This window comes from Dermacentor variabilis, chromosome 6, assembly GCF_050947875.1.
Source record: "Dermacentor variabilis isolate Ectoservices chromosome 6, ASM5094787v1, whole genome shotgun sequence".
NCBI lineage: Eukaryota > Metazoa > Arthropoda > Arachnida > Ixodida > Ixodidae > Dermacentor > Dermacentor variabilis.
Genome location: NC_134573.1, coordinates 135503779 through 135517521, shown reverse-complemented (window position 1 = coordinate 135517521; position 13743 = coordinate 135503779). Strand labels below are relative to the sequence as shown.

The 13743-nt window shown below is 43.0% G+C and overlaps 1 protein-coding gene across 7 annotated transcripts in view; it reads right to left on the bottom strand.

Moving 5' to 3' along the window:
* LOC142585273 (magnesium transporter NIPA2-like) overlaps nucleotides 1–13743 on the bottom strand; it is a 37922-nt gene that overhangs the window by 6417 nt on the left and 17762 nt on the right. Inside the window, exons 9-10 of one of the 7 annotated variants that reach the window (XM_075695898.1) lie at nucleotides 11912–11950; nucleotides 5310–5332 (exon numbers count right to left, since the gene is read on the bottom strand). The exons of 1 other annotated variant lie outside the window; for it this stretch is intronic. In XM_075695898.1, coding sequence (XP_075552013.1) covers nucleotides 5310–5332; nucleotides 11912–11950 — 62 coding nt within the window. Of the gene's footprint in view, nucleotides 1–406; nucleotides 5333–6326; nucleotides 11951–13743 lie in introns of those variants that run through there. 5 more of the 7 variants (XM_075695902.1, XM_075695897.1, XM_075695901.1 and 2 more) reach the window with 5 other exon arrangements.

The window sequence follows — 13743 nt, the reverse complement described above, 5'->3', positions numbered from 1 at the left end:
ACCATACACTAGTGCGGTACCACTACTGTGGCAAACTATGGTGACCACAAGCACAAAAGAAAATTATTTTACAGGTGCAGTTTCATTCAACTTTTGACCAAGTTTAATATGGTAAAGTTTCAATCAAACCTGTCTAATAGCATTTACCAAACAACAATCACAAGACATACTGTACTGCAAATTGTACAGTGCGGTTCACTGTTACAGGAAATAACAAATTAGTATTTCGGGAATTATTGCAGCTCAGGTATGACATAAGGCCTCCGAAATGTTTTATAATGTTGACTGTACGTTCAGGTTATGGTATCTTGAATACAAACTATGTATTCCCTTCAAAAATGGATTGTAGTGAACATTCACCACTTCTTTTTGCAACACGTCTGGCACATTCATGCACGAAGCAAACTTGGAAAAGCGAATACACTTTATTTGGATTGCTCGAGCAACACAGAAAGACATTTTTAAACATCCCTGTAATATGTATACAATTGTGTTCGGGGCCTATCACTATGTTTGTCATCACAAGATGTATTGACGCTCGCACAGGACTGCGTAGGTAGTAAACATGAAGCAAAGCATTTACTCAGTGGTACTTATTTCCCAAACAGTGCAGTCCAGGATCGCTGACCAAAGCGTGCATGTTACGGGAATAGCACAGTTCTTTCAGCAGGTTCCTCTTAATTTCATTTAAAAAGTAGAGACATCAAAAATTCAATGTTTCTCACGCTTGAAGTGAAAGAAGAGTCAATGCCACAAAATTATGCGGCATAATGAAGAATTCCTGCACGTGTCAGATTTTATTGTGGTGATGCGCTCGACATCACAATACTAGCTACTAGGGGTGTGCGAATAGTGATTTTCGAGACCGAATCGAACACGAATCGAATACTACCAGTATCAAATAGTTATCGAATGATGAACAGCCATTATCACAATTAATATAAAACAATGTTAAACATTCTAGTATTCTTAAAGTTAACTTTATGTCATTACACAGCATGTTATGAGGCATTGTCTATTAAAAGAACAAACAGAGCATTAGGAGCAGTCTTCCCATGCAAAAGACTCTTCAGAGAGCACGAATGATCGCTGTATAGCCTATAAAGCATGGCTACCTTAGTGACGTAGCCTGCTCCACTACACAAGTCCTTGTGTTTTATGTCTATATTGTGGCCACGGGGGTGAAAGTTTACGATACTTTTGCTCAAATTTTATGTTTATTTGGGTGCAGTTGTCTTGAAGTATTCAAAAAGTATTTGAAAAATATTCTCATTTAGAAATAGTCACTATTAAATTCATTATCTGAAAGTTTTGAATATTTGCACACTTCTACTAGCTACCATACACAGCCTCAGTAGTTGCTCTGGTTAGGCAAGTGCAGGTTGCCTAAATATTTCATCAACAATAATAGCATTGATACATTGCTAAGAGTAGTGATAAAGGATTCTGTTGCAAATGTATGAGGTCTGTTCCACAACTCCCCGGAGTGATTTTTGTAGGCGGCAATGCCGTCTGGCGGGGCGAGGCTTCACACAGAAAGGTCAGAGATCTAAGCTTCGAGACGAGACCTGCCTCAGTTGCTTGCAGGGAGTTGTTGAGGCAGGTCACACTCCACAGAGATGTATCTACTGCACCCTCGCCGAGAAAAGAAAAAAAGGACCAGTTTTTGGGGCGGCGTTACGCTATCAAGTTTGGTGTGAAACTGAGCAAAAATGGAGCGGAGACGGTCGAAATGCCTTGGAAAGCGTGCGGTGATGACACGATGAAACAAAGCCAAACTTTCATGCGGCATAAGAGATTCTGGGGAGGTCGGGAGTCCGTCAATGAAAACCACTCGGTAAGCAACCACTCGGTATCTACATCACAAATGGACGACTATAGTTGCAAAAAGTGCGTCTAGTTTTGGACAAGGACTAGCGATTAAGTGCTCGAATGATCGCAGGGGAGCGTGGAATACCCAAAACAATCGTTCATCGCATTTGAATGGAGGATCTTCAAGTGAGGAAGGTCTGCGCGAAAATGGTGCCAAGAGTCCTGACAAGTGAGATGACGGAAGAGCATTTGTTGAAGTGCCAGGAATTGCATGGACGCTACAAAACGGACTCAACATTTTTGGACAGAGTGATCACAGGGGATGAGACGTGGATTTTTGAGTACGATCACGAATCAAAGCGTCAGAGCAGCTAGTGGCACACCACGGAGTCTCCGCGCCTGAAAAGAAAAACAAGGATGAGCTAATAGAACATTAAGGCAATGCCCATTGTGTTTTTTGACAGCAAAGGTGTGGTTCACAGTGACTTCGTAACGCATGGACAAACAGTCAACAAGGGTTTTGCTGTGAAGTGCTCAAATAGTAGCACAACAGGGTTCGACGCGTCCGAAAAGAAATTCAGACACGACAATTGGATCTTGCACCATGACAATGCGTCAAGTCACACTGCTCTCACTGTCTCCGAGTTGCTGGCCAAAATGGGTGTGGCGATGCTGCCCCAGCTGTTGCACAGCCCTGATCTGGCACCACCAGACTTTTTTTTGTTCCCAAGGGTCAAAAGAACCCTGAAAGGAACTTGGCATGGGATGCTGGAGGTGGTAAAAGCAGCTGCAATGACCTCACTGAAGGAGGTTCCCATTGATGGCTTCCAGGGTGCCTTCAGTGATTGTATGAAGCATTGGCAATGGTGCATCGAAGCAGGGGGAGAATACTTTGAAAAGTTCTGAAAAGATTGTAAACTGTTATTGATTAAATGATTTATAAAAAAAAATGGGAAGTTTTGGGACAGACCCTGAGTTTCTTCTAACCTAATGCTGGTGTTAGCATAAAGCTGGATCGTATGTGCAATATTGTAACCACTAGATTGTAGCAACAGTGACCTCAAATGTGCACCAATGAGCAATTCCAAAGTAACGGGACACAAGAAACAATTTTGACGAAAGTAAACTTCTGTGTGCACACTGAAAAAAATGTGTCTATACTACAGCGAACAAAGTGGGTACACTAACTCTACCACATAAACCGATTTGACATAAAACTTAAACAAACTAGCTCCTTTATGATAATTTTAAAAAATTCTATATAATCAAAAGCTCTCCCTGGCACAATACACTCACAATAACAGGCAAGAGAGAGAACACGTTAATAATACTAAACGCCTGAATAATGCCAGACACAACTTTGTTTACTGAAAACCACACGTAACTATGACGACCGTTACCAGTAGGTACGTTAGGTATTATGTACAAATATGGTAACTAGCACACTTTGGCAGATCCTGTACTGCAATTTGTAGCTGAAAGTCATGTGTGTACTGCATTAAGGATGAAAACAATTAAAACTGATGTCTCTACTACACTCTTTAGAGCTAACCAGAAAAAGCCTGCTCTCTTCAACTTCATCAAACACACAGACACAACACACTGCCAGAATCATTGCTGGATTAAAAAACATAATTCTCTTGGTTACTGCAGTGGCTGTTGCAATGCTCAGTACAAAAGACTCTATGTACAACTGGCAAAATTTTAGCGCTACTAAGAAGCAACACTGTCATGCAAGTTGTCTGAAACCAATTGCCTCTGTACACTATGGTTTGGGAAATTCCATTCGGTCAAACACGACCAACAGATGCTGCAGTAAAGGAACATTTCACAACCTTGTAAATCGCATGCCATGTAATGGGGGCACAGTAAACGTGGCTGCGCAGGGGCAATATTCTCAGCCGTTGACTGTCAGAGATACAATCGCTTTTGTGAGATTTTGTGTCACTAGCACCACATGCATCAGCGCCTATGGACAACGCCACATTCACGACACTGTGCTAAGCGTGCCTGGCGCTGTGCCAGAAATGCTTGTTACCTGTGGGCACCATCATGTCCGGTGTTAGGTAAAATCTCGCGAAAGTGATTGTATGCTTGAAAGTAAGCAACCGAGAATACTTCCCCAGTAAGCAGGGTGACCAGTTACCATTGATATATAAGCAGATTTGGGTGTTTTTGTTCGGAGTCCTATATTTCAGAGCACATTTGGCTGGCTCATGTTTGTACATCCTTGTTAAAAACAAAGGGAGGGTATGCTAATGTTCATTTTCACCTCTGTGAACATTTCCACATGGTGAAATTTTGAGGTGGCCAAGAGTGGTGCATTTTACATAGGTGCACAACTCTCATCAGAAACAAGAAAAAGCTAGGACTATCACATGACACTTAGCTTGATTAGCGCAGAAATTGTAATCAATGATGACAACATAGATTCAACTTCACAAAACTTCTCCTGCGCAGTGTTCCTGATTGGCCAGTAGTTAAGCACTGGGCAATCATTATGGCAATCGGTGTGATAGTGGGATGGTTTGGTGGCAATGGCTAATCACAGAATTAAGAGAAGTTGTGTGAATACGGGTCCAGTTTGTTGCCATTTTCCCTCAATGGTTTCAACAAATCCAAGCATGTACAGTAATATATATACAAAGCATTATATTTATTTGTATCTGAGCAGATGACTTATAGGATAAGTACGGCACAGAACTTGGGGGTTGGCTTAGATTAAAGCGAACATGGTATGTATTATGTAGGCCATTCAAGCATTCACTTTGAAGTAAAGTCCATGCAGAAACGCCTCTTGGAGTTGTCCAAGTGTGCGTCAGCGTTGTGCAACTTGCTCATCTGCATGTAGCCTGGTGTCATCATCAATGTTATGAAACTTGATTCAAACAGGAGAAACGACAGCGCGGTGGCGACACAAACCGAACTGCTGCAGACAGCGGCACAAGGTGAATTAATGACGCAAGCAAACTATTGCAGGTGGCGGCACCAGGTGCACTGATGACGTTCCAATCATTATAAGCCGTTACCGCTCTTTAGTGCCTCATCCATCCGCACTGAACCATTATCAAACGTGATCGCCCGTACTCCGGCGGCGGCGGCATATGGCATGGCCACACGGGCCCTATCTTGAAAGCGATGTGTGATGTGGACAGAGTGCACCGAGTGCCGATAGCTTTGTGTGCATTGTGTTCTCGCCGCTTAGTTCACGTTGAAGCAAAAGGCAGCACGAAGGTCTCTTTACAGCGATTTATATTATGTAACGGACGGACGAATGGTCGAATGGATGGGTTTCCTCATTGGGTAGGCACAGAAATGCTTGCACGTTGAAAAACTTCACTTGCTTTGGGTTATTGTAAGAGAGCCAACACTTCAAGCTCAGACTTGTTTTGAGAAAGCCATCTGCTTATTGTCGCAAATTAAACTGGTCACCCTGCTTGGAAGTTCGTAACACAGATAGAATGTAGAGTTTTCCAAAAAAAGTCAGTTTGTACTACCTCGATTGCTATAGCCTTTACAGCTGAAAGAGACAGAGAAAAATAGAGTGACAATGAAGTCATCAAGATACAAGCACGTCGGCCAGAAAAATAAATTGTTTGATCTTCGAACCAGACTGCCGGGACTCGTGTAAACATACTAGTGTTTTCAGTTTGAGATGTTTACGGGACATGGGGGAGCCATATGAAAGAAAACATAAAAGGATTGAAACAGGATCACAGAGCTTTGCCATAAACATTTGGGTTTTTCGGGTATCTGCACATTACCAGCATTTTTATGATTCACCTTGTCCCTTTGATGAAAAAGTTTCAGTGCCGTTCAGCCATCATGCTATAGTATCGCAAGTTGTCCATTGTGCGGAGCATACTTGTGGATGACTGCTCATAACAGTCAAGCAAAGCTAGGAAGGGTAACATAACTTAAGCGTTACAATACTGGAGGCCCTGGTGCAGGTTACAAACTTTCAGAGTCATTGAGGGACATCTGTCATATCACATTATGCTTCCTGCATAGGACATACCAATAATTCGCAATGTGCAATATTTTGGGTGTTTCATTACTAATGCAACAAAATTGATGGGTCCCCACACTGCCCTACCCGTTTTACTGTTCTAGGAGCGATTCAAATACACATTTTACATATACCAATCTGTCTTTCTTTCTTTTGCTTGATTAAAATAAACGAAACAATTCTTTAAAGTATGCATCCCATGAATGAAGGCTGAAGCCCACACACTACAAATTTAGGTTGCATGCGCAGGCTGAGTGAGAATTGTTGCGCTTTTTTTTTTCAATAACCGAGTGCACACTGTACACAATTTCTTAATTGCACATGGCACGCTGTTCTGTTATTTTTCATGGCACACTGTACACATCAGTACACTCTAAGGTGCACGCTTTGCCCACAGGCAGCAAACAAGAAGCTATTCACAATGCTTAGAATTTGTAACAGTATCTGCAACACTGGAGGCAGTTGCAGATATTTCTGTCGAACTAGAAGAAGCATTAACGGTCAATTATAAACACAACCAAAAAGCTTTAATAAAGACAAGCATTATGGTTCACTGAAGCACACTGAAGAAAGACAGCTTTGTGTTCAGTACCTTCATGCACAAAAAGTGAACTCCCCAAATGTGAATAACCTCAAGACACCCCTAAAGCATACTTTAGGAATACCAAAAAAAAAAAAAAATATGAAACCTGTTTGCAAAGGCTATACAGTTATGCAACAAGTGGGAATTTTTGCTGGCTAAGCAGCTGCCATGACAACGAAGTTGCATGACCAATTGTATGATAGGCAGCTGCAGCTATACGAAATGCAATTTTGTTGCTGCTGTGGTTTGATACTAGCTATTTATGGTCACCAGAAATGACCAACCTCAAGCTGAAATCACGCCAAAATTATATTTATGTTCTCTGTGTACAATGCTTATGCTACATTCCACTCTCATTACAAGCACCTTGCACCCAGAAAAGGGAGAAGAAAAAATACCTTAAAAACTACAGCCCATTACAATATCTATACAAACATTTCACACCTCTACATTGTCACTTCCATACCCATTCAGCCGACTTGTCACACAATCAGACAAAACAGTGTGTTTGCGTGTCTGGATGTCTTTGGGGAGTCTGACTTACTGGAGCACCTACTCACCTACTCATGCCACACAGCAAGATCAACAGGAGTACTGACTCACCCTGTACCCTCCCACAATGCTGGTAATGTTGGTAACACCTTCAAGTCTGAAAAGCAGCGAACTGCCGGGAAAAGGAGCCAATTTCTACTAACTAACAAGGAATGTTTTAAGCATGCAACATATGAGTGGTGTTGACATTTACCGGTGGCATGAAAAATCAGTCGCTGCAACATGGCACCTGAATTCTCTTATGGCGAGGTTTGCAACAATGGCATATCTGCAAGCGCAGAAGTAAGCCAATTGCTTTAAGGAGGTGCATATAAGCACTTACATGTCATCGACGCAGTGGTGTTGACGTTTGGCACAGGCGTCTAGCATCAGCCATGCAACACTTTCTGTACCCTCTTATAGCATGTTGGCAGCACTGGCAAGAGCTGGAGCAGGCCAACTGTCACAGATAACTAGCAAGGAGTGTAACCAGGCACAAATTGTTATTGAGACGTTTCCTGCTCTCATCAAATGCATTGCGCGATAGGCAAGTCAGTGCTCCTGTAATGTCTTCCTGTGTGGCTGGTACCGAGAAACATGACCAAGAAGTTCCAGTGTGATCAAAATGGATGAGGCTAACATAAAGTGGCATTGAGGTGCAGACACATCGCTGCAGTCGTCCTGAATTCTTTACATTGCCAACTTTTCATGGTGACACAATGTGTAACCTCTTAAAATATAGTGAACTAAATAAACTGAAATTGACATTTCGGGAGTGAAAAACCAAGGTCATATGACTGCCCTTACACATGCGCAAAACTATACAAATGAATGAAAAAGACAATGCAGTTCGGCACGCATTTGTACAGTACGGCACATTCCGAATCAGAACACTGAGTATTCTGCTACTGATTGCAGTTCAGGTATGACATGACCTTGGAAACTATCTTTCATGCACAATCCTTATGCCTGTATGCCTTATACCTGATTTTATCCAATTTTCTGAAGTTATAGCAACATTGAACCTGAACAACTCTTTACGCTTCTAGGGTGTTCCATTTAGGAATGAACCTTACTGTACAGTACACTGCAATCGAATGCTGCACAATAGTAGGCACTCAAACATGCTTTTAAAAACACCTTGCAACCAGTCTACAAAGATGCACAGAAATTTGGGCTTTTATAAGTAGTCAAGAAAATATAAGTATTAGTATAACCTCCATTTTACAGCTATATTTCTGCACCCTCTCGGCTGGCATGTGAACCACGGCCTGCGCGGCAAGAAACGTATCTACAGAAGTTGCTCATTTAAAAGATGACCATGAATACACATAAGGGTCACATTAAAACAATCTAGAAATCAAGTAAAGACCTCATAAAGGCAAATAGCGGCACTGCTCAGCCATATTTAAGTAAAGCACCAACTCTCGACTAACTGCATAAAAATATGTCATCACAGAAAACATTCAAAGCAGGGCAGTACACTAGAAAATATGGAATACAAACTGTGGCTTGCTGCACATGAAAGACATCAAGCTAACAAAACTGTACAGTGGAACCCCGGTTATACGTCCCCTGTTTTTGTGACTACCCGGGTTTTACAACGGATTAGCGCAGTGCCGGCAAAGTCCCCATAGAAGCAATGCATTAAAAACCCCGGTTACCTGACGCAATTTTGCGCCTGACCCGCATTATACGACGACCCTCGCGAAGCATGGGATGGAACGGTGGATGAAAGAAAAGTGCCGTGGGTCTCTTTCCTTGCTCTGTCTCTCCGCATGCAGAGCGCTTGACACTCGCTGTGCTGAAATAGCGCCTTTTCTTCTCCACAATCACTTTCTCCCTCTCTTCTCGGCAGCGTCACCTCTCGTCGCATTGGGGAAGCGTTTCTCTCCTTCCAGTTTCCCAGCAGCAGATTGTCGACAAGGTAGCACAGAGAGGCCTAGGTTTATCGCACGTGTTCTTTGTCGTAATCCTAGCGACCAGCGTTCAGCGGAGGTCTTGAGTTGTGTGGAGCAATGTGACGCACGATGTCCCGAAAGCGGGCAGTTCTGTCGCTCAGCGATAAGCTGAATATTATCAAGGAAGAGGAAAAGCGGCGTGGAGCCACGAAAGCCAGTATTGCCCGGGACCTTAAGATACCTGAATCTTCGCTTAAGACGATCCTGGCAAACAAAGCAGTGATATTGCAGAATGCCAACAAGCTCGGGCTCAAGTGGAAAGCGGCAAAAGAAGGACAGCATGAGAAGTAAGAAAAAGTTCTCGTCAAGTGGCTGCGTCAAGCACAGAGCTCTGCGATCAACATTGATGGCACCATTCTAAAAGAAAAGGTGGACCTTGTGGCATTGCATCTGGGCATCGACGACTTTCAGGCATTATAAGGGTAGCTGGATTGCTTTAAAAAATGATAGAGGATTGTGTACAGCCGCTCCTGCAGAGAAAGCACTCCCGTGGACGTTTCGACGGTGAACAAGTGGATGGAGTCGCTGCCGGAGATGATTGCTGCATACAAGCCCTGCGACATTTTCAACACTGACGAGAGCGGTATTTTTTACCATATGCAGCCCAAGCAAACCCTTGCGTTTAAGGGTAACAGCTGTCATGGTGGCAAGCGTAGTAAAGAGCGTGTGACGGCACTATTCTGTGCTAACGAGCACGGTTCCTAGAGGCTGCCCGTGCTCGTTGTTGGCAAGTCTGCAAAGCCACAGTGCTTAAAAGAACTTGAAGATGCTGCTGTGCAGCTACAACTTCAACAAAAAGGCGTGGATGACGTCTTCGCTCTTCAGCAATTTTTTGCAGCAGCTGGATAACAAAATTGGTGCCAGAAAATATTGCTTTTCGTGGACAACGCACCATGCCACCCACCCGATACGTCCAGCCTAAGGAACATAAAGGTTGTTTTTTTTTCGCCCAACTGCACAAGCCGGCTGCCGCCGCTGGATGCCGGCATCATTAAGTGCGTCAAGCAAGGGTACCAGAAGTGGTTAGTGCAGCGTCGGCTGATGGCTATGGAGTGCGGCGAGTCGGAAAAAAAGAGCACTGTGGTTGACGCTATGCATTTTATTGCCAGTTCATGGAATGCAGTGTCGCGAAACACAATCGGTAACTCGTTCAAGCACTGTGGCTTTAAGCGAGAGACTGCCTACTCTACTGGGGATGCAACAACCTCGATGCTGCTCGAGGCTGATGCAGGCTTCGCCGACGATGATTTCGAGGGTTTAAACCTCACCACGACCTTCGCTGAGTATGTGGAGGCCAACGACAACATTGCGATCTGCAGCGAGGTGTCACTGGATGACGCCATCGAGGAGGCTTTGCCTATTGCCGACACCGCTGCGACATCGGACAAGGACACGACGATGCCACAGATGTCGTGCCTGGGCCTACCACGTTCGCCGAGGTGCTACGGCACATAGATGGCATCTGGAACTTCATCCGTTCACGTGATGCCGCAAAGGACTTCCTTTTGGACATTGCCAAACTCGAGCAAAAGCTCTTGGTTCACGGATCAAACAAGGTCCAAAAGAAACTTACCGACTTTTCTTAAAGTTCGCGCCAGCTGGCGGGAATCGTGGCAGTGGGCAATGGAGTGCCGTAAAGATACGTTTGAATAAAGCGTGATTGGTAACTGTACTGCAGCATTAATTCTTATCGCATTTACTTTTTCGGTAATTTGGGTTTCCAAGCCCTGCAGAGTATGTTATTAGTTTATATTGAAGTTTCTCATAAATCCGTTGCGCGAAATAAGAAGTATTTTTATAGGCCTAATTTATGTTCGAATTTTAAAATGGCCGCATTTTACAAAGCTTTCTCGCGGTCCCGAGATAGTCATATAATCGGGGTTCCACTGCACTTGGCGACCTAAACAAATTAATGGAATACCACGGGAAAAAAGAAATTGTAAGCATACTTTAGGCACTTGCAAGACACAGTTGGCATTAACATAACTGACTTAGTTGAGCCTTGCTGATATATTCCTGAATCACATTATCATCCAACAAAGAACACTGATATCAAATTGAATCATAGGATTTCCCACACAATACCTCCCCATTATACAAGTGCTATATGCATTTCAAAACATATGAAAAAGATTCTGCTGTAAGACTGCATCAATAAGGAAGCAACCGACTTTTCCAGTTAAACAGCTGGCTGATCAATCGCTAAATTAATTCACGGTTTTGCTTATTACCATGCTCGGATGCAGTTTACATACACTATCTGCTGCGGTGTTGGATAAAAGAAAATAAAACAAAAATTGGTGCCATCTGTCACCAGGAGAGTAAAGTAGCTCAGCACTTCTTTGGCTCCCCCAAGGCAGGCATTTCACCCCCTTAGGACAGATGGCGATACTGGTTCTTTCACTCATAAACTTTGCTTTTTCAGTGGGCATTCCAGCAGATGATGGGCACTAGAGACTCATAAATGGAAGCCGCCATAAAAACTCGCATTGATGCAAGGTTCGAGCACAGACAATTTAGCGGTTTAGTTGGAAGAGATATTTACACTGGGCTCTCCCACTTGACACAACATACAGCACAGAGTGGTAGTCCTAGCACAACTTGAGACAAAGTTCTGCGTCAACATCGGGACATTGTGGACTGATGGCTGAAAATTTACTAAAGCCTCCTCGAAACTTATATGCTCACTCTAGTGAACCTAGTTCATTTGGCAACCACAGTGCCATACAAACAGGCAAAAACATACAATGTATTGAACTGGTTATTGGGAGGACTTAGCTATGTTTTACATCATGAAAGTCTTCAAAGTCTGGCCAAATAATTATTCAGTCTGAACAATGCGAAATGTCTGTTACCAATGTCTGCTACTCGATCACATACTGTAACATGCATTGCATACATCACATGCAATGAATAATAAATATCGGCCAACAAACATAAACTTGGTCAATAGGCTCATCTGTGATTCTTGAGGAAAAAAAAAATGCTATGATGGAAGGAAAACAGCTTCCTTACTATGGAGTGTTGGCTCTTCATACGGACAACTTGGGCTAGCTTGTGAAAGAAGGTAAAGACAGACAAGATATCTTTAAATATGTAGCAAAATCCTTGACTCGATGACGAGCAAGACTTCCTAGGAAATCACTAAAGCTGTCGCTTGTCACAGAATGTCGGGTAAGGCTGAGGCTGCTCCTGCTTCCACTTTGAAGTAGCAACACTGTATAAATCAGCGCTGGCAAAGTCCTTACAGCTGCATTGCAGATAACAGTGCTTAAAAGCACACTAATGAGAAACACTAAACGTACTTAAATCGATAGATTGTGAAACACTATTTGCATGTCTTCTACAAAGAGAGGTGCTGTCAGTGGAGAAGACAAAAGGCAAACCTCTAATATTTAAAATTTCATGCTTAAAGCACAGCGCTGATTACATCAGTCTGTCGCGAATTTAAAATTTCATGCTTAAAGCACAGCGCTGATTACATCAGTCTGTCACGAATTTCACAGTATATCTGTATATTTGCACTACTTCGGTGCAGGAGACGTCCACAAAAGTCACCAGGTTGAGTCACAGAAAACTTTCCTGTCGAACATACCGTATTTACTCGTGTAAGGCCAGCACCCCAACTTTGTAGTGAAAGAATACAGAAAAAGAAAAGTAAGAATAGGTTTCCTAACCATTACATCCATACCTGCACGCATGACCTCCAAGACTGCTACGGTGCGTAATTGCAATTTTGGAGGCCAGGCTCGCGCACTTACCGATTTCTGCAAGCCGCTATTAAGTCGCACTAGTTTCTGTCATGCCAACGATGGCATCGTCATAGTATTCTTCCAAATCATGATTATACAACATAATAAATCCAGATTGCTTCAACAGTACCGGGTGGGCTGAAGCACACTGTTAAACAGGTTTAGCTGACATTTTGCTTTCGGACACATTAAAAGGGCATCACTGCATGAAGCGTACGTGTGGATTTTAAACGCGTAGCTTGTGATTCTGTCTGAGACTGCTGTCAATAGCTTCAAGGTGACAGCAATCTGAAACCGTAATGGATGGTTTGAGGAAGCACCAAAGATGTAACCTCGTCAAATGACGAGGGCAGCAGAAGCAATGAGGACGACTAAATAAAAGTAATTATAGTCTGTCGCTAGTGGTCACAAAATTTTGCACAGCAGTCTAAGTGTAGTTAGAGACTTCACTGAGTAGCCATAAGCTGGCCTTGTGCAAGGCCTGTTTATAAGTTTTTAAAATGTGTGAGCCTTACACGAGTAACTACGGTAGTCTGCTCTAAACTAATACACAACAAAAACATGCCGTTGGGCTTGCTTAACCTTAACTAACACAGCATTAAGACACAACCACAAAGAGAGCCACACCATGATGTATGTCTATGTGTGCCTTCTCTCGTGGTTGTGTCCTAGCGCTGCACTAATTATGTCCTGATAAATTGTGAACTGGTGCCTGACCAATGCTGCTAATATTGATGACTTAACAAAGAGCTGGAATTTAAAGGCAGCATTGCCATCTTCATTCTTGCTTTATTGGCTTACTGAGCTCTTGTTCCCAGTAACACTGGCTTAACTGAAACTTCAGAAATATAGTCTAGCATTACAAACCTTATTATTCTTCCGACGCGTTCCTGCAAGGTCGCTGAGCTCTTGCTGGATGATATATATATTCCACTTAAAATATGACTACATTGCTGCTCAAGTGTACTTACAGCCATTGTGAGGAATCTCTTTTGAAGACAATTGTTTTGGGCTTAATCACTTCAATGCTTTGCAAAGTGCAAGCTACGGAACATGCAAGTGTCGTCGATGTAAGTGAAGCGGTCAGTGCAAGCG